Source organism: Sander vitreus, chromosome 16, assembly GCF_031162955.1.
Source record: "Sander vitreus isolate 19-12246 chromosome 16, sanVit1, whole genome shotgun sequence".
Taxonomy (NCBI): Eukaryota; Metazoa; Chordata; class Actinopteri; order Perciformes; family Percidae; genus Sander; species Sander vitreus.
In genome coordinates this window covers 24,970,494-24,997,079 of record NC_135870.1, presented here as the reverse complement: position 1 = coordinate 24,997,079, position 26,586 = coordinate 24,970,494, and the positions used below count along the sequence as shown (strand labels likewise).

Below are 26,586 nucleotides of genomic sequence, written 5' to 3'. Positions count from 1 at the left end.
TTACCTGGTAGAGCAGGCGCCCATATGTAGAGGTTTACTCCTCGACGCAGCGGCCGCAGGTTTGACTCCGCTATGCGGCCCTTTGCTGCATGTCATTCCCCCTCTCTCTCCCCTTTCATGTCTTCAGCTGTCCTATACAAATAAAGGCTTATAATAATCTTAAAAAAAGACAAATCTGACTGACAAATCCTGTTGTTTAAAGGGAATAAGACTTTGAATTTGGCATTCATCGACCCGTAACGTAATTCCTCCAATTTTGTTGTAGAGGAAACGCATGGATACAGGTGTGGGTGTTTTTTTTGTTTGTTTTTTATGTAGGCCTATTTGTTGTCAAGATGTGACAGCACACAATAATATGGTGCCATACTGCAGAAAAAAAATATTGTTTGGATCGACCAACCCAAAGTGCGAGACTGAACATGTTCTTTATTACTGATTTCTCTGATATTGAAGGATTTACAGACGGTCAGAGGTGTGTGCCGACAGGGCGCAGCTCAGTGCTCACTTTATTAAAATACTGTTGGCTGGTGTATTTTACAGCACAGCAACATGTTTTATGAGCACTTTGCTTTTCGGGAACACATTTAAAAAGGGTGATTTAGCATGACAGCTTCAGAAAAGTCAAGTGGACCAAGAGTTAAGAGTTTTCAACTAAGCTTTAATATCGATCAAATGATTCATTATTATTGCTCAAATTATTCTTTTGATAGCACAGTTTATTAAATGATGTCCACAAATTGTTTTCCATCACACCTCCGACCTTGCTTAATGTAGTTCACCGGTCAAATATGTTGCCATAAAACAAAGAAACAAACTCAAAAGAAGGTTATTTACAGTTGAGGTCTTGTTATCTGACTGTTCATGCTTCTTACCTGTCTGACTTTTTTTTTTTGTCGCAATACCCGGGGCTGTAGCCAGGATTTAAGCAATCCTGAGGTTATGACTATGTGACACAACACACAAACCCATGCAGTTTTTATTTTGTTGGTTTAGATTTCCTGTGGTCTGCACATTGAAGAAATCCTGACATGACTTTAATTATTGATGTATTGGTCTAAAAGTGGCAAAAGTAAATCAATTAAAAAAAAATGCCGTTTTGTCTATTTTCAACCCTTCTGATGCAAGTCATCCAGTGGAGAACACGGACCTCCCGATACTGACACCATTCATTTGCATATACACGGCAGTCAGCGTTGCCAACTACTTTCGTTGGAAAGTAGCTGAATCCTGCTCGAAAAGTCGCTAAATGTCGCTAGATGACGTCATGCATTAGCATATTCGTGACGTCATCACGTCGTATTTGCGCCCTGTCTATTGTCAGCCAGTGTCAGTTCTTCACATTTGCTTCGTATTTGAACACAACCAAAGTCCCAATAAAGGACTCACTCACATATTTTTCTGTTTCTGATGTATGAAATAGTGAGTAAAATGTGGCCGATTCAGACTACATTACAGCGATAACTTACAAGTCGTGAGTTGTAATCATCCGACAAAATCAAACTGTAAAATGTGTAGGTAAAATGACCACACAGAGAGAAATTTAGAAGCGATAGAATACCTTTCTTATTTTCCTCCTGCAATTCTCACTCCCTCACTCTTGGCGTCCCTTTTTGACGCTCTGGGTCGGGACGTACGTTTAACTGACATGCGGCACGAGCACGGGTTAGGTTTAGGAAAAGATTATGGGTGGAGTTACAAGGTGTACGTTTTAGTGACATGCGGGACAAGAACAGAACACAAACCCCCGGTCTCCTGGGTGAAAGTCCTGTGTTGTTGCTGTGCACGGTGCGTTCCACACAGACGCTAAAGGGTGACAGAGAGCGGTAATAGCAGCGGCCGCAAGAGAGAACGACCTCGCGCTCGCCGGACAATATTGGCAACTCCCTTCTACAGAAAGTCACTAGATGTTTTTTTCTCGCTAGTCGCTTTTTTTAGTCACTAAGCGGGGTCTGAAATGTCACTAAATCTAGCGACAAAGTCACGAAGTTGGCAACACTGACGACAGTACAGAAAATCGGCAAACTTTCTCTTAAGTTACCAGCTAACTGTAGCGGTAGCTAGCTAGCTTGGTTGGCAGAACGCTGAACAAGACATTTTTAGGGGACAAAAAAAAAACACACAGTGAGAGGGTCAAAGTTTAGGATGAAAACATGTTCACGGCTATTTTAATGTCCACAGTGCCATGGTCAGCATTGCTAAAGCTTGCTAAAGCATCCCCTGCTTTATCGTCCATTTTTAAATAAATGGGACCATAATTTACGAAATGAACATCATGCTGTATTGAAGAAGACTTGAAACTAGCGATTGAGGCCTCAAACTCGTTATGAAAATGTTTATTGAGGAAATAAATCAAGTGAGAATTAGACCTCTGTGAAACAGACTTCTTTTTGCATCCAGTGGAGTCGTCATTATTTTTAGAGGGTTAGATACCAAAGATACAAAATATGTCAAGCTGAAATTTTAGGAAAATGTGTTCAGAAGTGATGCTCAAGACATCTGGAATATTTCGATTGGGTGGAATGGGGCAACATAAAAAAAGAGTCTTTGATTTTAATATTACATTCAATATAAAACTCATTTAGCTTGAATGCAGAGCTGGAGCAAACTGAAACAGAATGAATGAATGCCTTTATTGTCATTGCATGTTCACATCCAACGAAATTTCCCTGTGTCTCGTAGTTTTTTTTTTTTTAAAAACAGTTCCTGTTCACTCTGCTCAAACATACACTCGCATACTCACACATTAAGATACAAATATAGCAAAAATATATGTGATCCAATCAGACAGAATGGGAAAAGGGCATGATAATAACCTTCTAGGGTTACTTATTGGGAAATAAAAGGAGAAAAGCAACTTTAAAAAGAAAAAAAGTTTGTGTCACAGAGCGTTCAGTACAGTAGCCGTCACAGGTGTAACACTGTTAGCTAAAGAATAAAAAAACCACACCTGCTTATTATTCGCGGCCACTGCCAGCTGTGGGCCTCTCACACACACACACCGTATGTACTGTATTCCTGTGTTGCAGCAGCCCTTTGATCAGGTAATTGCCCCTTTCGGCCACGGGAGTTTGCATCCACCATATGTCGCTATGGCGACCACCTCTCCAGCATCTATCTGTGTGCCCCCCTTCGCAGCCTTTTTAAGATGACTTGTTGCTTATGAGGCTGGGAGTGATAGAGGAAAAGGGCAGAGAGGCGCGACAAGAAGCACTCTGACCTCTTTAACGGCAACCTTTTCATGAGCACTCATGTATGGTGACGATTGTGTGCGTGTGTGTGTGTGTGTGTGTGTGTGTGTGTGTGTGTGTGTGTGCGTGTGTGTGTGTGTCTGTGTGTGTTTTTCTGTCTGTCTGTCTGCCTGTCTGTGTTTTTAACCACATTCGAGACACTCTCCATGTCACTGTCACGCCCTTGAATGACAAAATCCATTTTTGTTCCAACCGTAATAAGGATTGTCTTTGTTTCACAATCAAACCTAAGATACAGCAGATCCACAGGAGGATCAGAGTGCAGATGGAGCTCAGGGAAACACTTTGGGGGCTCAGGATGCTCTTTGAAGACACTTTGAGGACGGCGACACCTGTTCTTTTGCAGGGGATCAAATTCCACACACACAGTTTTAACCCCCTGGTTTTGTTTTTCTCATTTTCTTCCCCTTTAAGTAAAATCCACATGATTAAAATCATCTTTTTCCACACTGTCTGACAGGATAACATAAATATTCTATTTTCATTTTCATCAAAGACTTTTTTTTATGGCAGCACCTTTCCATCCAATTTAAATATTCTTTTTCCCCAAAATTCAGCCTGACATATTTGATTTTTGGACACTATAGTTTATAATAAAGTGATGTGGGTTTAAACAGTGCTTACCTGCACGGCATGAGTTTGTAATCCCGTCAATAGTTCAAAGAGGTTATTTAGCCACACATGGAAGCTGCATAGTCCACCATCCTCCACTCTTGACAGCTTCCACTAGAAAAGTGTCCCATTATGTGCCTTGCTTGAAGGCTCTGCAGTATTTTAGGCTAGATGTTTAATGCCATCATTTCCACGCACATCCATAAGTAGTTTTCAGCCGCTGCGTGACAACTATATCTGCACAGAAAGAAGAAAACTCCTGAAGAATCTAAAGATTTGAGTTTAAGGAACGAGACAACAGTGTGGGTGGTTTTTTTCTTCTTATTTCAGTGCGGATGTCAAACACCCCATGTCAGTGTTTTAATCAGAATATATATATATGCAATGGTGTCCTGGATAAGAGTGTTAGCTGAATGCCGAGTTCTGCATATTTTGATCCTTCATTTTTGATCCTCTAATCGTACAGATACAGAAAAATACTTTGCATATCTATAACCTGAGACGGGTGCGTCGGAGGGGGAGAAGTAGGTCAAAAGTTGCAAAGAAACTCCCGCACACTGTCTAACTTGCAAAAAAATAAATGCAATAGTAGGCAACGTGTCGGTACTAGACCTTCATCAAGCAAAACAAAGTGTTCCATCCTGAGAAGACATCTTTTGTAGGAGGTGACTGTTTTTCTGCAGCAATCAACAACTTCCACATGAAATAAGGCATAGATGTACATTCATTTACATTTCCATCACTATAGATAGCACTTACATTTAAATACAACACTCTCTATAGTATCGCAATTAGATTCATTTTTTGCAAGTTAGACAGTGCGGGTGTTTCTTTGCAATCTTCTTATTGTCACATACACAGTATTAATTATTGAATTATTAACCCTTGTGTGGTCCTCGGGTCAAATGAGACCCGTTTTCAAAGAGCTGTATCAAAAATATGGGTTTCTTTCAACCAAATTGCCCAAAAATAACATGGACGGTTCATTTCATACATGAAACAGGCTGTAATTATGCATCAACATACGTTCCTCTGATCTTAATTATTAGCTGAAGTAATTCATAATTTCTGGGGGTTTTTAACTCAAAATTAGGCATATTTTAATATGAATGAGGTTTATTGACCACAAATTCCAAACATAAGTGTAGAACTAGCGGTGATAATAAGTCGGAATGAAGTTGGCTTAGAAGATGTAACACAGAACTGGAAAATGTATACTTTATGCTTTATGAAACAGGCAAAATTATTATTGAGCATGTGGAGTGAAATACAATAGTATTTAACTAATGATATTTTCATTATCTATAAATCTCATTATTTCAAATAATGGACTGTGGTTTGGGCTAGACAATGTTAGAAACAGTGTCTGAAATGGGCCAGCAGTACTCACCAGAACTGAGTACAGTCACTTTGTACAGTCATAAGTAACCCTACTTCTAAATATTATTACGGTATTATTAAGAGGCTGATATTTATACCAAAATAGGCTATATATACATATATATATATCCTGATTTATTGGAAAAAACCAAGCACTGCTATGTCAAATCAGACATTCAGCACCCCCGCATAGCCCAAAGGGAATCATTCTTTGTTTCATGACCACATTTTCAGACACTGTGATGATTCGACACATGCAATGATCATAACAGGCAACTGCTGAATTACTGGCACCTTTTTCTGATGAAATCCAGCCACTGGTTAGAAAATAAAGAAACATACTCGTCACAATGTCAAAGAGGACCAATCCCAAATATATCCAAAGATACTCCATTTATACTGACATAGAAAAGCAGAAATGTTTGACATTTAAGCTTGATGAATGATTATTACCTTCAGAGTTCCATCAGTTCGTACAGAGCTTGGCAAAAAAAAAAAAGGCTTTCTCTTTTTCTGCATCTTTGGAAATATGTTCTTCTTTTTTAGTATTTTAGTGTTTGACGTCTTCTTGTACTTGGCACTTTCATTTAAATATTGTTTATACAGGCGCCTGGGTAGCTCACCTGTTAGAGCAGGCGCCCATACATAGAGGTTTACCCACGCAGCGGCCACAGGTTCAACTCCCACCTGCGGCCCTTTGCTGCATGTCATTCCCCCTCTCTCTCCCTTTTCATGTCTTCAGCTGTCCTATAAAAAAATAATAAAGGCCTAAAATGCCCAATATAAATATAATAATTGTCTATACTATTGGTAAATGTATCTGTCTGTCTGTAACTGATTGTTGTATTGTCCCAAACAGGTCACTCTTGAGAATGAGACCCTGTGTCTCAATGGGGTTACCTTTATTATTCAATAATAATAATAATGAATAATTATAATAATACATTTATCAAAATCATTATCATTTTCTGCTGATTGTACGTTGAAGTCAGCCACAGGAGATGAATGTTCACTCCCTCCCTCATTTTATATATATTTTTTAGAAACCATATCATTTGCATAATTTAAAATCTGTAGGCTACATACATTTCAAAATCAGGACTTCTGAAAAAAATGTGAAAAAAGGTCTTCTTTATTGAACATTACAGAACAGGATGAGGAACATGGAAGCTTCAATCAAAGACGATCACAGCTTTATCTATGCATAGGCTACAGACATCTGTGGGGATGTTTCACACTGATAACGACGGCGATGATCAGATGGAACAGTAGAATCATTATGAGCCCTCTTCAGTTTTACAGCATCATTCTGTTTTCAGAACAATCTCTTTGTGCCGCTTTTTTTTAAAGGCTGTTGGGTTGTTGTTTTTTTTGTAGGGGCTGATGGCCCGTCACGGTCTGCAGAAATGACACTTGATTATTTTCTTGAACGCGCTCTGAAAGTCTTTGTTGAAGTACGCGTAAATGATGGGGTTGAGTAAAGAGTTGGAGTAGCCCAGCCAGTTAATGACATCCTCCAGCCAGCGGGGCATGTAGCACGACTCCTGGCAGAAAGGCATGACCAGGGCGACGATGAAGAAGGGCAGCCAGCAGAGAATGAAGGTCCCCATGATGATGCCCAGGGTCTTCACCGTTTTGCGCTCCCGGGCCATCGCGATCTTCCTCTTCGCTTCCGTCGCCTTCTCGTGCCTGCTCTCGAACAGCGGCACTGCGCTGGGGGTGTTGGGCAGCGGCAGGTTGCCTCTGGTGCTGCTGTGCACTTCGATGATCTCCAGGGACTCGCCGTCCTCCGCGTGTTTCACCGCGCCGTTGACGCTCGCCAGCGGCCGGGGCTCCACGCTCCTTTTCCAGCTCTTGCCCTGCGCGTCTCCGGGAGTCTTTTTGTGGAACGGCGCGGGGGACAACGCCAGGCAAGAGTCGGACACTTTCTTTTTCTCCGTTTTACGCACAGTCCTCCTGATCCGAAACCTGGCGGCTTTGAATATCCGTCCGTATAAAACAAGCATTAGCGTCAGCGGGATGTAAAAAGCCCCGAAAGTAGAGTATATGGTGTACCAGGGGTCTTGCCTGATCTTACACTGCTTGGGGTTGGCCCTGTCCTCTGCCATGCTGCCGGGCTGAGAGCGCATGATCAACATCGGCGGCACCGAGATGGAGAACCCGACCAGCCAGGTGACGCTGATGAGGACGGCGGCTCTCCTCGGCGTCCTCTTCTTCATGTACTCTATGGGCTCCGTTATCGCCCAGTATCTGTCCAGAGCGATGGCGCACAGGTGCAGGATGGACGACGTGCAGCACAGCACATCCAGAGAGATGAAGATGTCGCACGGGATCTGCCCGAGAGTCCAGCGGTTTAACACCTGGTAAAGCGCCGCCATGGGCAGCACCAGCACCGACACCATCAGGTCCGTGACAGCCAGAGAACCGATCAGGTAGTTGGCCACATTCTGGAGAGACCGCTCCAAGGCGATGGCCGCAACCACGCACGCGTTTCCAAATATTGCGCACAGAATGAGCGCGCCGAGCAGAAAGGATGTGAGCACTTGGTAACTCAGCTTCACCTCCTCGTCTTCAGGTTTGGGTGTTTTGTTGGAGGAGTTTTCAAACTGAGACCAGGCTGTCGTGTTGTTTGTGCCCTCCATTGTTGTCCAGTGTTTTTGGAGAGCTTCCGTTACTTTATGGAGAGCCCGGTGGGCATCACACCGTCGCACCTTGGAGAGCGCATAGCGGACTGCTGGACCGTGTCGTGCAGCAGAGAGAGAGTGCGAACTGTGAGTGTCGGCTGCTGACTGAGAATGATTCTGCGCTTTTATACCAGTGATGGAAATTGCGTCATGTGTCCGTGAGGATGTAACAGTGTGGCTGTTTGTGGCTGTTCAGTCGGCAGCTGAGGCAGTGAGGATGTAGGAGTTATTAAATAGACACATAGCCTATACAAACTTCCATGTGTTCCTTTTGGTTCTTTTTTTTTTTTTTCTCGACTTGCTGCAAGTCAAATCAATTTGCATGTTTTTTTTCTCAGTTGAACTTTCTTGAAACAAGTGGATTTTGCCATTTCGGTTCCTTTGTGTCAAGTGACACTTTTTGAGTCTCGTTTTTTTTTGTATTGATGTTAGTGAACTGAACTGCGAATTGGAAATGATCATCCATGCTTTTATTCCGCTAACACTCTTTTTACTTGCATGAACAAAAGAGAGCTTTACCGTCTACAGGCTGTTCAGAACTCTTTTTCAAGGCTTAAAGCCGCCTGAATATGATAAGCGATTCGCTCCATTCGCACCGCTCGGTAGGGCGCAGAGCAGAGCGCAGAGAGCAAAAGCGCATCGCAGGTATTCGTCATCGAGGGCGGCAAGGAAGTCGCCGGCTAACGACAGCTGCTATCTCATTGGTTGCGCTTTCGAAAGGTCAGCGGCAACTAGGTCAAAAGTTGAAATATGTTCAACTTTGAGCGCAGCGCAAAGCGGCAAAATCCGAGCGGTGCGCGACGCCAGGGGTAGCGCAGCGCTTAGTTGGGCGGCACCGCTCTCCCCACAGGAAATCAATGGAACGACCTATCAGGCTGTGGAATGCGCTGCCCCTCTCTTTACCTTCTTCGAATTCCGTTGATTCTTTTAAAAAACAATTAAAGACACTCCAAAAAAAGAATGCACGGGCCTGGTAAACTTAACAGTTATATAAAGATATTCTTGCGTTAAAAATAAATAAATACTGAACATCATTATGATGAGTATTTGGGTTGACTGTATCAGAATGCATGAGTTAAACCCAAACAGGAATCTTTGTGTGAAATGTACTGCCTATAGTAAGTAAGTGTATTTCATAGGATTTTAGTTAGGCGAGGGTTGTTAATGCTGTCTGATTTTATGTAGGCCTATCTATGTTTTTCCTTTGCATTCTTATGTCTTTTATTTATTGTATTTCATTTTATTGTGAAGCACTTTGTGATTTTCATGTGTGAAAGGTGCCATACAAATACACTTGATGAAACCACACTGTTAACAAACTTGTATTTGCTTTAATAATAATAAGTATTGCAATAACAAATGAATTTAAAGTAGAAACGTTTGCGGAATTGACTCTTTCCCCGATATACAGAAGTGATAGTATTGTTTATGAAGTTAAAACATACCACAGTTAGAAAGAAAAGGAAATGCTTTAAGTTGACCGTGTTAGCAGTTAATATAGGCCTATTGTTTATAATCATATTTGTATTACCCTAATGACAGTGGAAAGTAGGGAGGCGCTACACTCTACTTGAGTCTTTTCAGCACCATGGTCGGCGCCCTGCGGCCGACAGGCGTCACACTGCCACCTGGCGGCGCTCCGCTGTCATAACAGCTACGACATACTTTGTTATTTTGAGTGGCACTGACATTGTGAAAAAAAATAAAATACAGACATTACAAGAAGGGCCATTATGTCAAATGATTGTATGCAGTATGCAAACATAATAGGCTTCACGTGTGATAGAACATTAAAATGACAAGGTTGCCACTCAGGTGAATCAGATCAATGCTCAGTTGATTTTTTTTTATTTTTATCTTTCGTCGATCGTCGATATATATCGTCGATATATCGTCGAAAGATAAAAAAAATTAAAAATAAAAAATAAAATATATATATATATATATATATATATATAATAAGTATATAATAAGTAAAGAACAATGCATGTATTAGTAAAATATGGATGCTTCTATCTACATGCATCAATTTATTTTATTCACAGAAAAAGTGTGAGAAGTAGGGATTCTTCTTAAGAGTAGTACACAATTGTACTAATACAAATCCCATTATTTTTCTGGCTGGCTCTGGGGCGAAAAAAAATGCTGTTGGGCCCCTATTACTCCCCCACGGCGGTATTTTTCTCTCACAGTTTCTCAACTACGCAAATAAACAGTAATACATTACCTAATGTTTAACCACATATTTAGAAAAATGTACATACAAAAGTAAAAGAGAGTGGCAAAAATGACACAAAATGTATTCTAGCGTATTGGTCTTATTTTTGGTCTATTAGACGTTCCGTAGAGTACCAGTTTTCATGACGTCACAGCTGTGCTTAAAGCGAAAACGCTGCTTAACTTTCTTGTTTTTGGAGCACAGGATTTCTTCGTCACCACAACTCAAAAAGTCGTCCCAGCTGTCAGGTAGGCGAGAATGTATAATACAAATATTCACATGCTGAGTGTCATTTTCTTAAGTAACGTTATGTTATTTATCGCTGAAAACGCCTCAAGAGAGTCTGTTGTGGTGGTTAACAGAGCTATAACCAAGTTAGCAAAACATTGTTTTTACTCTGCCAGCGGGATTGTTAGCTATGTGCTGTAACTTAACGTATATGCTAACACACGTTGTTGTTCGACCACTGTAGAGAGACGGGACATCCTGTCAACACCTGGATACACACTATAACGTTAACTAAGTTATTATCACTGCATAGGCTGATATCGGAGGCTCAACAGGCTTTAGAGCATTGTGTTGCTAATAGAGTGTAGCTCATGTATTTGCATTTGCCTAACATGATTTTCCTCTCTCTGAATTCTAAAGCTGTTTCCTCTAAAAATAGTCACATCAACATGAATGTAGTCCTACAGGGTGCAGCATCAGGTTACCCTGTATGTAGTCTAGCATTGCCAGATCTATGTCCACAGCGCTGTGGAGTAAGGTCTGGCTTCACTACACATACTCTACATTCTAGGATAAGAGGAAAAACGCTCTGTTTTTTTTTGCATTTCAATCACAATCGTTTTGTCGGCGCTAAGCTCCTGACGCAGCGACGGCTGGAACTAGGGCTGGGCAAAATATCAATATTATATTGATATCGTGATATGAGACTAGATATCGTCTTAGATTTTGGATATCGTAATATCATTAATGCCTTAAGTGTTGTCTTTTCCTGGTTTTAAAGGCTGCGTTACAGTAGTAAGTGATGTCATTTTCTGAACGTACCAGACTGTTCTAGCTGTCCTATTATTTTTACCTTTACCCACTTAGTCATTATATCAACTAGGGGTGTAGGAAAAAATCGATACACTTGAGTATCGCGATATTTTATTTTGCAATACTGTATCGATTTTCAAAAGGCAATATAATATATAATAATATTATTTTTTTTACGTTCAAAAATATTCATGTAAGACAGTGGTTCACGTTTTATGTTGTGTTTAAACCCCCTACCGCTAGATGGCTATGCTGAGACACCACTAGTGTCCTTGCCTAACAGTGCCTGACTTTTTGCTAGAAGCTAACAATGTAGCTATGGCTGAACTTTGGCCTACTTTAGCATATAAAAATTAGCTCACTAAGAACCTGTGAACCACAATCCCAAACTGGCAGTTTGATTTTCAGTGTACTGAATTGTTTACCTAAAGTAAACTTCTTTGACTTTTATGAACATCATGTCTTTTTTTTAATTTTAGTTTTTCTAAAATTATACTTAAAAAAATCCCAATATATCGCCTTACGCACAGTATCGAAATATACTGCAATATATTCAATCGTGACCCATGTATCGTGATACGTATCGTATCGCCAGATTCTTGCCAATACACAGCCCTAATATCTACATTACTGAAGATTATTTATCTTGAATCTCATTGTGAAGATATTTTTGTTAAAGCACCAGTTGTCAACCCTAGAATATCGCTACAATATCGACAGCGGCGTATTAGGACAAGAATATCGCAATATCTGATTTTTCTCCATATCGCCCAGCCCTAGTAGGAACTTGTTTTGGTGGACCATTTGCCCCTTTCAAAAGAAAACGCCACTTTCAATATTAAATGAAGTTAACTGTTCACACAATACAGTAACATTAGCTATTTAAATTAGCTGGATACATGGTTAAATGTCCATGACGTTTCACTTCTGGGATTTCTCCGGTGCCGCTGGAAATTGCACCGGATGTCACTCTTTTCGGCCGGATGTCCGTTACCTTCCTCTTTCTTTGTGTTGGAATGTTAAACTCAGGAATCACTGACAGGACTATGTGGGAAGCGGCATGTGGTTATGTTAATTAAGGCCTCTTGGTTTGTGGCCAGCTCTAGCTCTTTGCTGCCCATAAATATGATTACTTGAACATACCCAATGTGATATTTTCAACTAGACAGTGTTTGATTAAACCTCATACAAAAAAAAGGCCTTTGCCCAAATCAGAGCCCAAAAGTGAAGCTCTGACCCACTGGAGCTATCTGCTTTGGAATCCCCTACTGGCTGTCAGAAAGACATGTCAGCAAAACGTTAGTCTATATCGACGACATCCCACTTCCAGGATTGTTCAGGTGCCGCCGTAAATTCCGCTGGATGCCCCTCTTTTTAGGCCGGATGTCTGTCACCTTCCGCTTTCTTTGTGTTGCCGTTCTAAACTCCGGTGGATTTCTGAGGACTATGGTTAACTGCTCCTCAGATCTCTGCAGGGTAAATCCAGACAGCTAGCTAGACTATCTGTCCAATCTGAGTTTTCTGTTGCACGACTAAAACAGCTTTTGAACGTACACATGTTCCACCAAAACAAGTTCCTTCCAGAGGCTATTTTGCAGAGGCACAGTTAGCACCGCCCAAGACGGTTGTGATTGGTTTAAAGAAATGCCAATAAACCAGAGCACGTTTTTCTCCCATCCCAGAATGCTGTGTGGACTAGCCAGACCCTCCTCCGCAGCGCTGTGGAGGAAGGTCTGGTTAAACGTAATTTGCTCTTACCAGTGTAACACGGTGTGTACTAACTTAGTCCATAGCAATCCCACCAGTCGGTCCCACAACGTCCCAGTTAGAGAGTAAATGCTGTAAAAAATATTCTTTGTAAATCTTTATAATCATTCTCCGAAAGAACCAAGTCTTGTCGCACGTTCCAAATTTTAATCCAAACTTGCCATTATCAGCGTGTAGCTTGCTAGCTTTAAGGTTGTTGTTGTTTCCTGAAGCGAAGGGATATTTGAGAACAGCAACACACAGAGAGCGAAAGTTGAGGCACATTCCGAAAATTGTTTCCCGAGAGTGTTAGTTCAGGTGCGTTTTTCAGTTTTGTGTCTTGACTGTCATCGTCCTCATCATCAACAGCTGGACCGGAAACTAAGACAACCTGAAGAGAGAGAACCATGCTCCGCTGCAGGAGGTGTCGGAAAGGCATCATAGACTCCACTTGTTTATCGATGGTTGGTGAAAATGTTGTGTTACTGATACTGTGTTTAGCAATTTGGGTCTAAAGTTGCTTCTAAGTTGCGGTGACCATTTTTTCACTATTATCTCGAATTGTATAGACTACATGATTAATAAAAAAAAAAAAAAAAAATTGGAAGTGATGATGGAAATCATCATGAGTCGCAACCCTAATCATAGTATAAAGTTGTTTGGGGACATCACGGTTGGAAAAGCGCAAAGATAACCGCTTGTGTTTCAGTCATAAAAAAAGATGGCTGGCTATCTGTCAGAGAAACCGGGCCTGATGGGAGCTGTTCTCGCTGATTGTGTGTCCTTTATGTAGGAGCAGGTTGAGGCCACAGATGAAAGCTCAGCTGCTCCTTGCAGTATTTGGCATGTGGATGTGGACACACTGCCAGAGTGGATCCTCGCCTCAGTTCACCAGGTACTGCTAAGGGCTCCTGCACACTGGCTGCGTGGCGTGTCCGTTTTTTATTTCGGCTCCCGTGATAACAGGTTAGAGCCTGCTCGAGTATAATTATTAGGGATGGCCCGATACTATTTTTTGCTTCCCGATACCGATTCTGATACCTGAACGTGCGTATCGGCCGATACTGAGTACCGATCCGATACCAGTGTGTCATATATTTTATTATGTTTTAACAACACTATACTACTATCCCTGTATGGACGTGATATTATTTCTATCTTTGTTGTCAGTCTGGCTCAGGTTAAACTCTTTGTGAAACATGAACAATGAATGCCACAGAACTTTCTTTTCATCCAGTTTGACAGTCAGTTATAACGGAAAAAGAACATAAATAAACTACTTTAACGTAGATTTTCTTTAGGGCTTTATTACATGGTATCGGATCTGTGCATAAACTCCAGTACTTACCGATACCAGCGTTTAAGGCAGTATCGGAGGCGATACTGGTATCGGTATCGGAACATCTCTAATAATTATGATGTTTCCCTGTGAATTATATTCTTCATAGGGATGTTAATGATGGCCGTTAACTAGGGCTGAACGATTAATTGCATTTGCGATAATATCGCGATATGTTTAGACGCGATTTCCTAATTTGGTCATGTGACTCGCAAGAGCAAATCAGTCTGCACCGGCAGAGAAAGCATCAACTTAGCACGCTAACGCTACGCCGTACCTTGAGCAGATTTCTGAGTTGTAGTTTAAAACTTTTACAGCCATTTTAATAAAATGAAGGGTTTTATTCGGGCTCGAGTCCATACATGCAGTTAATGGATACAGGCACGCAGAACTGAAGGCTCGGTTAGCAACGATTAGCTCTGATTAGCGGTTAGCTCCAGTTAGCTAGCTCCGTTATAAAGATATGGAGTGGAGGAGACTGCCGCGGGGAGGGGTAACAACCAGACTCTGATAAATGACGTTCGGGGAGCTTTCACAGCAGCGTGGCTGCGTTGTTTCAACGGTTTTAGTTTAGTTAATCCCACGGCAACACCAGCAGCAGCATGCTACTGCTAACGTAACGATAGCCTCTCTGTCTCTGAGTGTGAGTGCAACGTTGACGCTGTCATGCAGGCGGCACGCAACTTCATGAGGGGAGGGAGGGGGTGGAGGCAGCTCCTCTGTGTGCGCTGTAAAAAAATACATCGTTGTATATACTGTACATACTATATTTTTACTTATTTAACTGTCTAGTAAAGTTCAAAGACAGTGTTTAAAAAGTGCAATCCACATGTTTACATATGTTTATTACAGTAAATGATAATTAAATGTAAATACTACCAAGTGTGGTAAAGCCACATATTTGTTTTTATATTTCTGCAATCTGCACTTTAGTTTGTGTGATATGTTTCTGACTTTCATATGAATGTTTCCACCAGGCGGTCAGTGCTCAGTATACTACTGGGACTGAAGTAGTTAAACAAAAGATGTCATTCATATAAATTCATGCATCACCTAATTTCATCATCACATCCAGGCCTCCAGGAAAGAACAGTTAGTTTAATCCATCTAATATTGTATTGTTCATACTATACAATGATGTATTGCTTGTCTTTGTTGAATAATACAGAAGACGAAGAGCTTAAAAAAGAATCGCATATTGAATCGCAATTAGATCATTTTCAAAAATCGTTCAGCCCTACCGTTAACCGACAATAAGATTTTAGACCGACTAAAACTTAAAATCAGTTAAACAGTTAAAAAACAATATTATTAAAACAAAATTTTAAAAAGTTATTAAAGCTTTTTTTTTTGCAAAATAAAAGTACTATCATCGAAAATCCAAACAGTTCTGTGTTTAATCTTCTAATCATTGCAGCTGGACTCGTAGGCCTGTGTATGGTTGGGTAGTTTCATTTATAATAAAACATTCAGTGGTGTAGTCTAATGTATTTTAGCGTACTGTACTATAAATAAATTATTAATTATAAATATATGGATCAGACTGGACGTATCAAAGTGGGGGGTCTGGGTGTCCTCCCCCAGGGAAATTTTTAGCGTCACAGACTTCATTTCCTGCATTTCTCAGTGCTGATTTTTTCGCACCAACTTACGGTGGAAATACCTTTTTATTTAGCCTATGCGAAGGAAAACGCAGACGACAATTCAAAACATATCAACAATATAATGGAAAGTATGTTGTTACGTGTCATTGGGCATTTTTAAGTGGGTATATGGAAATTCTGGAGCTTTCTTAGTGGGTATACGTAGACTACAGCACTGAAAACGTATTTTATAAACTACAGGATTTTGTGTGCAAAAATGTGTAAAGTAACTAGTAACTTGAAGCTGTCAGATGAATGTAGTGGAGTAAAAAGTACAATATTTCTCTCTGAGATGTGGCGGAGTAGAAGTAGAAAGTGGCATGATTTAATTTTCAAAAAAACATTGATTTAAAGATTCAAGATTTTTTGTGTATCTGGTTTCTGTCTAAAGGCCCAATGGACTGTAGGAAAACTGAAGTGCCAGAACTGCGGAGCTCGTTTGGGCGGCTTTAACTTCATTAACCGCAGCGAGTGTCCCTGCGGCCGAGACGCCACCGTCCACCTCAACAAAAGCCGCGTGGATCGCGACCACAAACACTACGTCCTCATCGTCCAGCCGAGGAGGACGAGGCCCGAGAAAGAACGGGCCGGTACGCTGACGGACGGCCCTCAGAGCAGAGATCAGAGGCCTGAGTTTAACAGGGCCGCGCTGGACGGCATGCAGCTCAACTGTGCCGCTGTCATGTCCCACATCAGCCCCGCGGAGGCCTCCAACTCCCCGACTGACAGTGAAAACCCCCCGTCGTTCTCTTTCAGTCCTCTGTACTGCATCTCTCATAGGAGACGCTGCAGTTTGGAAGATGATTCGGCCGTCAGGGCGTGTTTTTGCCCCGTAAGCCCTGCAGTCAAGTCTGCCGTCGAGAGTACAAGGACAGGGACACATGGGTCTACACGGTCGTCCGTCCCGCATCTCACAAGTCAGCGGTTTGACACCGACGGCGACGCCTCAGTCGCCGGCCGTCGGTTTGTATCTGGAAGGACACGGCGGTCACGTCTGGGCGGACAGCCGCTGCGGACGGCGGAGGAGGTGGAGTCCTCTCCAGAGACCACGGCTGTCCACCAGGAAGTGTCTGCTTCAGCCCGGCTGTTCCACAGAGGGAGGTCCGTCTCGGACAGTGCAGCCGAGCAGGACCAGGAAGTGTCGGTATGTTGCTGGGATTTACTAGGGGCGTTGAAATGAATGATTGCACCGATTTAGGGCCAGTGTTGTAGTCCAGACCACCTAAACCAAGACCAAGTCATTACCAAGACCAATATTGTATCGAGACTGAAAAAAGGCAGAGACTTTGAGGGTTTGAGACCGAGTCCAGACCAGACCAGTGCCAGACAGCCAGTTCTTCGTCTCCTGTCTCCCGCATTCACTTTTTTGGGGCAGGGAGAGAGGGGGGGGTTTACGGTTCCAAATTTCAGATTCGATATAGGTCAAGTTATTGGTTGCATTTGCAAGTTTGAACACATTGGCATAAATCCGACAATGCACAAGTTGACCCGAGTCCTCTTTATCTGAGACCGAGACGAGGCCAAGTAAAAATGTGGTAGATTCCGAGGCGAGACCGATACCTTCAAAAATTGGTCTTGAGACCAAGACTGATCTCGAGTACTACAACACTGATCAGGGCTGACCGTTTAATCATTTTCACATCGGAATCGCGATTGGAATGAATTAGAGCGAGTTGTGTGTAGCTGATAGTCTTAATCAGCTTTGTAGCAACTCATTTGGCAATGGCTTGAACGTAACGGACGTTCATTAATATCAAAAAGTTACACACTAAAGCTTTAATTAGGACTGAAGCTAATTATTAATTTCATATATTAACATTATTCTACTGTTTATTTCTATTATTTTTTTTTTTTCAGCCTTTTTAAAAATTTGATTTCACATAAAATAAAGTGACATACAAAGAGACGTGCAGTAAGGCATGGATACCCGAACCGAGCCCGACAAGTCCCGACGGGCCGGGCCGGGTTCGGACAGATATTTAGAAATTATGGTCGGGTTCGGGTCGGGCTCGGTCACATCAGCGCGATAAGGCATTTGTAAAATGGTGCTGCGGCTCCTTTAAGAGAGCTCAGTGCGTGTGTAAAGTGGGCAGAAGAGAGACAGAGAAAGAGGAAGCAGACGTGTAGATGTGACCGGAGCAGAGTTGGTGGAATAAGTTTAAGTTTTGTACACAGTGTGTGCGGTGTCCAAAATAAACCCCAGACTGAAAGCCAAGTTCATTCATTTTCTCACCTGAAACGGGATTTTAACCCCGACGTTATTCATTTTTATAACGTCGGCCCTGGAGGTACCGAGTCTCCCCTGGTTTTCTGACCACGGTCGGAAACGAAGCAAGCAGTGAAGGTTAACACATTTAACATTTTAAATTAAACAAGTCATTAACCTGCGCTTGTTGCCCCTGTGTGCGCTGATGCGCTCATCTGTTGACATTTCTGAATGCCTTCCTACAGTTGCTTAATGAAAGCGGGCTTTCTACACAAACAAACGTGTCAAATGTGTCATTAGTATGAGGACAAAAAATGAGACTTTAACTGTGTCGGGCTCGGACATAAATTTCTTAATGCCTGTCGGGCTCGGGCCGGGTTCGGTCACGAAGCCGCCATGACAGTCTGTCTTTGAATTTCCGGAGAAACCAGACCCACGTGACGCGTTCGTCCAATCAGCTGCCGGTTTTCATTTTTGTGCCACAATACAGATTAGCGCCGCCTGCTGTTATGGAGACGTATTACGTCTCGTCGCTTTGGTGTGTTCCGAGGCATTTTTTTTTTTTTGACCAACTCGGGGATTCCTGCAGTTAGGCCATCTCGCCTGAAACAAAGACCCCCTCATCATCAAAAATGTATACACTTTAATGACATAACATGACCATTCAGGGATATGAGCAGGAGTGCTCTTTCGAACAGCAAACACCATATTTTTTAATATGTGTGTGTGTTTGCTCAATGAGTACTTGCGTTAAATAATCATGATCTCAAAAATGGACCGAAATAATTGTGATTATGATTTTTCTTTTTTCCGTAATCCAGCAGCCCTAGTGTCGGGGATCAGGACTCTTGATGTGTGTGTAATATGTCTTACCTTCTCAGCCTGAAGACCTCACGGCCTCCCCAGCCTCAAACAGACTGAGCAAGAGAGAGAAGAACCGCCTGAAGAGTCTCCGGAGGAAACAGAGGCGGAGAGAGCGATGGCTGCTCAGTCAGCTGGAGCAGGTGAGAGGGCAGTTATTCACACTGACACTGTGGGATTAATTCAAAGTGACTTCCACTGAACAAAAAAACATAATCCCTTTTACAGACTCATCAAATGAAAAAAGCCCAGTTTTAAAGGTCCAATGTGTGGGAATTTCTCCCATCTAGCGTTGAGATCATATATCGCAATCAACTCTCTCACACCACGCAGATCAAAGTACGTATTATATTTACGGTTCAAAAAGCCGCTCTCTTGCTCTTTTCAATATCCTTTTTCTTTTTCTGGGCGAAGAAGAAGACTCCTGTTCCTGAAATTTGGATTTTGAATACGTGTGGTCCTCCATGTTTTCCTTCTTCAAACTTGCCGGGGGCCGGGAAGCTACGATACCCATTAGCAGCACCTGTGAGTTTATCATGTGACAGCGAAAACACGAAAGGCGGAGCAGTATGTCCTGTATGTCCCTTACCGGCTAACATATTTCAAGATGGCGCATGAATATGGAGCGTCTACCCCAGTTCATGCAAATGTAAAATTTCAAGCCAAAAGGAATACTTGGAATTGATGGTGGTGGTAAATATTCATGAAAAAGTTTGAACGGGCAACACAGATTTTGATAATGAACAACTAAACACGTTACACGCTGGACCTTTAAAGTTATTGAATATTATTTTAGTTTTCAGGAAGATAAACCGAAAGTATAGAAAGGCACTGGGGAAGTCGTTCTATCAGTATGCATCTTAGGCTATAGTTTAAAATGTAATAACTTACTTATTATATTATGTCTGTTTTTTTTTTTGTTTTTTTTACAAATCCTTTAAAGAAGTATTTTACCGCAGTAGAGAGGGTCTTTTCATAAAACTGGGCTTTCTAATGCAGTAGACTGGTGCTATATGACCAGAGTAAACAGAGAAAAAGAAGCTGGGATATTCCCTTTCGCTCAAAAGGTAGAAAACCTACAACTACCAGAATGCACTTGGCGACACCGGACCAATAAACGCTCCCGCTGGTGGGCAGAGGTGGAACGTAACACATTCCATTTACTCACGTTACTGTAATTGAGTTTGTTTGTGTACTTTTACTCATTAAAGTAGTTTTTAAAGTCTGTACTTTTTACTTTTACTGAAGTATGTTTGGTTTGAAGTATTGTACTTTGCTACATTTCAAATCGCATTCGTTACAGAGTAAAAAAAAATTAAATTTAAAAAAAGGTCCCTAGCGGGTTTTTTTTTAATCGAAAGCGGTGTTGTACCTTTATCAAATCGCAAAAGATAAATAAGTATAAAAAGTATAAATAAGATGTTAAATAAGTATAAATATAAAAAGTATATCTCCCTCTGCTGTTAAATGTAACTAAGTAACTTTTACTCTGAGTATATTTTAAATGAGCTGCATTTTACTTTTACTTGAGTAGAGTTTTATACCGGTAATTTCACTTGTACTTAAAGGTAAACTGTGTAGAAATGACTCCCATCTAGCGCTCTCTAGCGCCTCGCTTTTTCAAATGCGCGTTGCAACTACGGTAGCCGTTATGTACCAAGAACCTATGACAACATGTCTTCCAATTTTCGCTTTTTTGGCGACGAGGATTCCTTCTCCTGTGGCTCGGCATAAGTACGATCCTCCATTATGATCTAAAGTGCAGCGCAGGCTTTCAAATTTCCCAGGGCAGTGACAAGCGCCCCTCACTGATCTCCTTCTCCGTTTTCAGCTGGTTTCAGTCACGTGACGCTGGCTCTGAACGAAAACGCGTTGAGGCTAGTGCTTCATGTCCCTCTCAGCCATTATAGGTTTTCAAAATGGCGGAACGACATGGAAGCCTCCTTGGACTTGCCCGTCCGATGTAAATACAGATAAGAAACTCTTCGCTTAGGACGAAAAGTCAGATCATTGGCAGAGGTCATTTTACACCAATGAAGGACATATTTATGAATGAAGACATTGATTTTAGCTAATCAAATACTTAAAACACTACACAGTGTACCTTATAAGTAAAAGTTAATCAAAGTAATTGTACGTTTACTTAAGTAGAATATTTATTCTTTCCACCAACGTGGGTGTGGGTGACGTAATGTTGTCCAGGTTGACACAGAATGGCTGCCAGCTGAACGATCTTGTATAACAGTTAAACGGTGAGCTGAAATATGTTACTGAAAATATTTTAGCATTAACCCAGTCTTGGTTAATATTTGATCAGCGCTGGTTTACAGTTCCGTCTGAGTTTTTTCAACCGCTGTCCTTGCAATACAGGGAACAGTATGTCGCCCACTTACTGTTCACAGATTATCATATTTCAGCCAAACCGTGCTCTAAAATATGTTTCCGAACACATTTTAGGTGAGAAACAGGTAATTCATTAACCGAATCTTGCCTAGTTTGCCTAGCCTTACCGGTCCAATCAGCGAACAGAGGGAGTGGTTTGAGTTGTAGTTCTGTAATGGCGGCGGAGAAAGATGCGAGCGAAGCCATTCGGTCCGTTGTGGCAACGCTGCCGGATATCCAGAAGTTAAACCCCGAGCAAGAACAATCTTTGCTGAGTTGTGTTGGTGGCCATGATGTTGTGGCCCTCCTCCCCACGGGGTTCGGGAAAAGTTAGATTTTCCAGCTCGCTCCGTTAGTGGTGAAGGAGTTGGCTAAGGCTAACGCTAGCGATGCTAAGCCGACGTCACGACCAAACTTTAGCGATTGGTTATGGCAGATACACAGTGGCTCTGGGCAGATCCAATAGTTTTAAACTTCAACAGAGTACCCGCCTTCAAGGAAGTTAACACTTTGACGCTCTGTACAAATGAAATGTACCAGAGTCTGGTAGGACCAGGCTACTAGGCCTGCACGATATGAGGGAAATATGCCATAACGTTGTTGAATATCGCGATAACCATATATTACTCGCTCATAAATAAAGTGTACTCAGTTCTGCATTTCGGCTGCTTTCAGTATTCTGCAAAAATACAAGAAACTGCTTGTTTAATTTAAAACAAATGAAAGGAAATCATTTCCAACATTCTTTAATTGAACAAATTGAACATCGACTTTGAATATAAAAGGCAGCACTGAAAAAGAACGACAGTTACATTTGCAGTGCAGTTTTCTACTGGAATGTTTTTTCAACTAACACAAAACATCTCTGTGTCTTTCGTGATATGTTGCAGCCTTTCGCGATGTGTTTTTTGCAGCAGTTGATATCAGTGTGTGTGTCTCTGTGTGTCTCTGTGTGTCTCTGTGTGTCTGTGTCCATCCAGGCTGAGAGTGTGAGCGGTTCACAGATGGACAATGAGGAGGAGGAGGAGGAGGAGGAGGAGGAGGAGCAGCATAGAGAGGGCCTTACCTGCGCCGTGTGTCTGGAGGTTTACTTCAGCCCGTACAGCTGTCAGCCCTGCGGTCACGTCTTCTGCGAGCCGTGTCTCCGCACAATCGCCAAGAACCGACCGACAGACGCACCCTGCCCTCTCTGCCGCGCCCTCATCTCACACACCAACCCGCACCACGGTGAGCTTCCTCCAGGACTCCTGCGCCAGAATTCTGGACATCCTGTCCTTTTCCTATCTGCTACCACTGTTAATTGATTAGTAAATAACCCGAAAATGAATAAACAATGATTGTATTGTTATAATCCAAAAAAAAAAAAAAAAAGGTTTTGCTGTTCTTCTCTGTTTATATGATTGTGAATTGAATATCTTTGGGTATTTGGACAAAACAAGCAATTTAAAGACGTCACCATGTAAAGGGTGCTTTATGGTTCTGCGGAGGCTCCACGCAGAGCTTTCGCCGTAGCCTACGTAAGTGGCTTGAAGTTTATACTTGTGCGCCGGTATGTGCGTCGATCTCTTTAAAGGTCCAGTGTGTAACGTGTTTAGTTGTTCATTATCAAAATCTGTGTTGCCCGTTCGAAAACCTTTTTCATGAATATTTACCTCCACCATCAATTCCAAGTATTCCTTTTGGCTTGAAATTTTACATTTGCATTCGCATGAACTGGGGTAGACGCTCCATATTCATGCGCCATCTTGAAATACGTTAGCCGGTAAGGGACATACAGGACATACTGCTGCGCCTTTCGTGTTTTCGCTGTCACATGATAAACTCACAGGTGCTGCTAATGCTGCTAATGGGTATCGTAGCTTCCCGGCCCCCGGCAAGTTTGAAGAAGGAAAACATGGAGGACCACACGTATTCAAAATCCAAATTTCAGGAACAGGAGTCTTCTTCTTCGCCCAGAAAAAGAAAAAGGATATTGAAAAGAGCAAGAGACCGTTTTTTTTTTTAAGCGTGAAGGCTACCGTAGCTGTAATACGTACTTTGAACTGCGTGGCGCGAGAGCGTTGATTGCGATATGTGATCTCAACGCTAGATGGTAGAAATTCCCACACATTGGACCTTTTTAAAGGACAATTCCGGCGCAAAATGAACCTAGGGGTTAATAACATATGCTAACCGGTGGTTAGCTGCTAACGCTAGCTTTCGGGGCACTATTTTATACCACTATCAAGACTCAAAGCACCACACTTCAACAGTAGCATAATGAGGGTCCCTACATGTAAACCGAAGCATTGAGAACTTTGTAAGTGCACAGACAGTTTATTAAAAAGATAGTTTATAAAGATAGTAGCGTTTGTGTTTACATTCGGGCGCCATCTTGGAAAACAGTCATGAGCAGGGCGAACCACGAACGCCATGTTTGAGCTAGGTTACTGGTTACTGGTTGCACGGCGTTCGTGGTTCGACTGCTCATACGTTGTTACATTTTTCGAGAGGTGCGCGTCAGGCTAGGTCGTAGGGTCCGTGCCTCCACGTACGAGTAGATTTAACGCAGAAGCATAAATCGCACTTAAGTGTGACTAGTTTTCTGGCTGGGTAGACTGGTGACCTGTCCGGATTTCCCTACAGTATATGGTTCTGGAATAGGCTGCAGTCCTCTGCCACCCTGCACAGGATAAGGGGCAGATACTGGATGGATAACATATTTATCACATGAATCATTAGTCGCAGCCCAGCCTTGATAGAAATGACCTATACGGCAGAGTAATAAGGAATTATGGCCTGATTGACTGTAGGCACTGTTCTCATTCCACTTCAGAGCTCAACAAAACCGCTAAGACCTTCTTCCCGAAGGTGTACTACGCCCGCAAGCAGAACTTCCAGAGTGCTTTGTGTGCAAAATGGCCTCTGCCCAGCTGTCGCAAGCGCTTCCGTACCTTCTGGGGTGAGAAAGTCTTTGTAATAGTTGTATATCAGCATATTCTTTTTTTTCTTTTCTTTTTTTTCCCCAGAAAGTAGTTCCAGTATAATCTTTATTTATCCCCAACTTATTATCCCGAGTAACCAAAATCCTTTTTCTGCAAAGAGATTGTTAAGTTTACCCCTCAATGTAATGAGAAAAATGTTATAAAAATTCCAACACTACAAATGTCCTACACTACTACCAGCATCGGTTACACTTTACTTGAAGGTATCTACATAAGAGTGACATGACACTGTCATGAACGTGTCATAAACATTAGGGGTGCACGATTCAGAAAACGTCACGATTCGATATTGATTTTTAGGCTCAAGATTCGATTCAAAAAACGATTGTCGATTCAAAAAAACGAGTCCCAGTATGTAAATGTAGTTATTTTTCCCATGTGATTGCAGTAGACATACAATAAAAAAATGATTTTGAATCGGTAGTGCTTGAAGCGCGATACAAATGTGAATCGATTTTTTTTGCACACCCCTAATAAACATTATAAACAAGTCATAAACATTTATGACATAACGCTTCTTTTAGTAAGTGTCATTCGTTTTTTTTGTCATGACAACTTAGAGTTAGGGTCTGACAGTGTCATGTGTTCATGACAGTGTCATGTCACTCTTATGTAGATACCTTCAATTAAAATGTTACCCTAGCATCAATAATTTCAACAAATTACGGCATTCTTCAATGAACAAAGTAATTTAGCCTCATAATTTATAGAGATGCCAGTATTTAAAGGAAATCATTTAAAGGCAGGGTTGGTAATGTTGAAAAGCTAGCAAGATTTTGAAAATAGCATCTCCTCTGGGCTCCGTCGAACCCCTCCCCCTGCCCTCGGGGCGCCGACACACACAGACGGGCACGAGCGCCGCTGCGTCGCTGCTTCAGAGCAGAGATTCAGTCTTTCTTCTCTTTGCCTTTTTAGCAGGGCGGGCGGTTGCATGTAACCGCAGCACTGGCAACTTTATTTCCTCCATTCTCCAGTAGACTTGCAGTTACTCTGGCGGCGACGACGACGCGCATTGAGCTCAGGCTACACGGGAGGGGTAGAGTACGCGCAGAGGGGCAAGGAGGCATTTCATTGGTTCTTTCCAAGCGGACCGCGAGGCCGTGATTGGTGGGCGTTTTTACAGGATTACAGCAGTTACAGATGACAGATCTTTTTCGCTCCTTTTTAGAGCCCATCGGTTATTTATTGCTGTCGGGGTATAAAGACCATTTCAAACACACACAAATGGTGTACATTGGAAATGGTTACCAACCCTGCCTTTTAATGAAACTGAAATGTAATTTTCTGTTTGTTTCATTTTTTTTTTTTAAATGCAGAATTACTGCCAAAATGACTAATCTTGTTTAGGTATTTCCTGATATTAGATCATTAAATATCATAACTATTAAAGAAAATGAAATGGAATTGGACTTTTTAACCGTTATGATAGTGCCAGCACTTCTATTTTTTTTTTTAAACAAGAAATCAAAAACAAGAAATCAAAAAATGCCTCTCCCCCTCCCCCACAGTTTCTTTTGTTTCAGGAATGAAATTGAAATTGCTCACTACAGATAAATCCAGATGTTTCAATAAATTACCAAACACAAAAATCCAAACCAGCATAAAGAGAAATTGTGTTGAATCACTTATGAACCCAGATGGTAATGTTTGCCTGTCTAACTTCAGGAGAGCCGAGACAGGCGGCGGCGGCGAGGAGACGCTGGCACTTTGTCCACGGAGGTTTTACGCTGAATGCTTTGGACTTCACCGACATGCGCGGCTGGCTCTTCGACATCGGCCTGGTCATCGTCTACATCCACTCAGTCAACTGGATCCTGGCTTTCCTGTTCCTCTGCTTCCTCATGTACTACTTCTTCTTTTGAGACAATGAGGAGCGCTCAAGAGTTTGCAGTCCAGGTGTATAACTGTCGGCGCATCCACAAGATACAAAGTCAAAGTCAAGTTTATTTCAGCCATAAAAATGGAAATTACAGTGCTCATACCCGCCTAATACAATACAATAAATACAATATAATACAATACAATATAATACAATACAAAATGTATAAGAATGTACGTTTAAAGTGCTTGTTGTGCTGTCTGATAGTCTGAGGTATAAAAGAGAGAGCATACCGCTTAGTTCGTGTCACGGGAGGCCTTAGCCTACCACTACGTTCCATTAGCCTGGTTGACACCAAACCCTTCTCAGTTGTAACTGAGAGTGGGTCTGGGAAAGGTTCATTGACAGTTCATTTCCAAAGGG

At 41.9% G+C, this 26,586-nt stretch overlaps 2 protein-coding genes across 3 annotated transcripts; one reads left to right on the top strand and one right to left on the bottom strand.

The window, feature by feature from the left end:
* Nucleotides 1–6,631: 6,631 nt before the first annotated feature.
* Nucleotides 6,632–7,882, bottom strand: htr1ab (5-hydroxytryptamine (serotonin) receptor 1A b). The gene has a single exon (XM_078271741.1). It carries the CDS (start codon nt 7,880–7,882, stop codon nt 6,632–6,634), a length of 1,251 nt encoding a protein of 416 aa, XP_078127867.1.
* Nucleotides 7,883–10,294: 2,412 nt separating this feature from the next.
* rnf180b (ring finger protein 180b) lies at nt 10,295–26,385 on the top strand. 2 transcript variants are annotated; one of them, XM_078271015.1, is made up of 8 exons: nt 10,295–10,390; nt 13,299–13,393; nt 13,723–13,824; nt 16,303–17,055; nt 18,999–19,121; nt 22,341–22,587; nt 24,176–24,301; nt 26,010–26,385. In XM_078271015.1, the coding sequence occupies exons 2-8, from the start codon at nt 13,337–13,339 to the stop codon at nt 26,204–26,206; spliced, it is 1,605 nt and encodes a 534-aa protein (XP_078127141.1). In that variant the 5' UTR covers nt 10,295–10,390; nt 13,299–13,336; the 3' UTR covers nt 26,207–26,385. The 2 variants fall into 2 exon arrangements, with proteins under 2 accessions (XP_078127141.1, XP_078127142.1); XM_078271016.1 differs by lacking the exon at nt 13,723–13,824.
* Nucleotides 26,386–26,586: the final 201 nt, after the last annotated feature.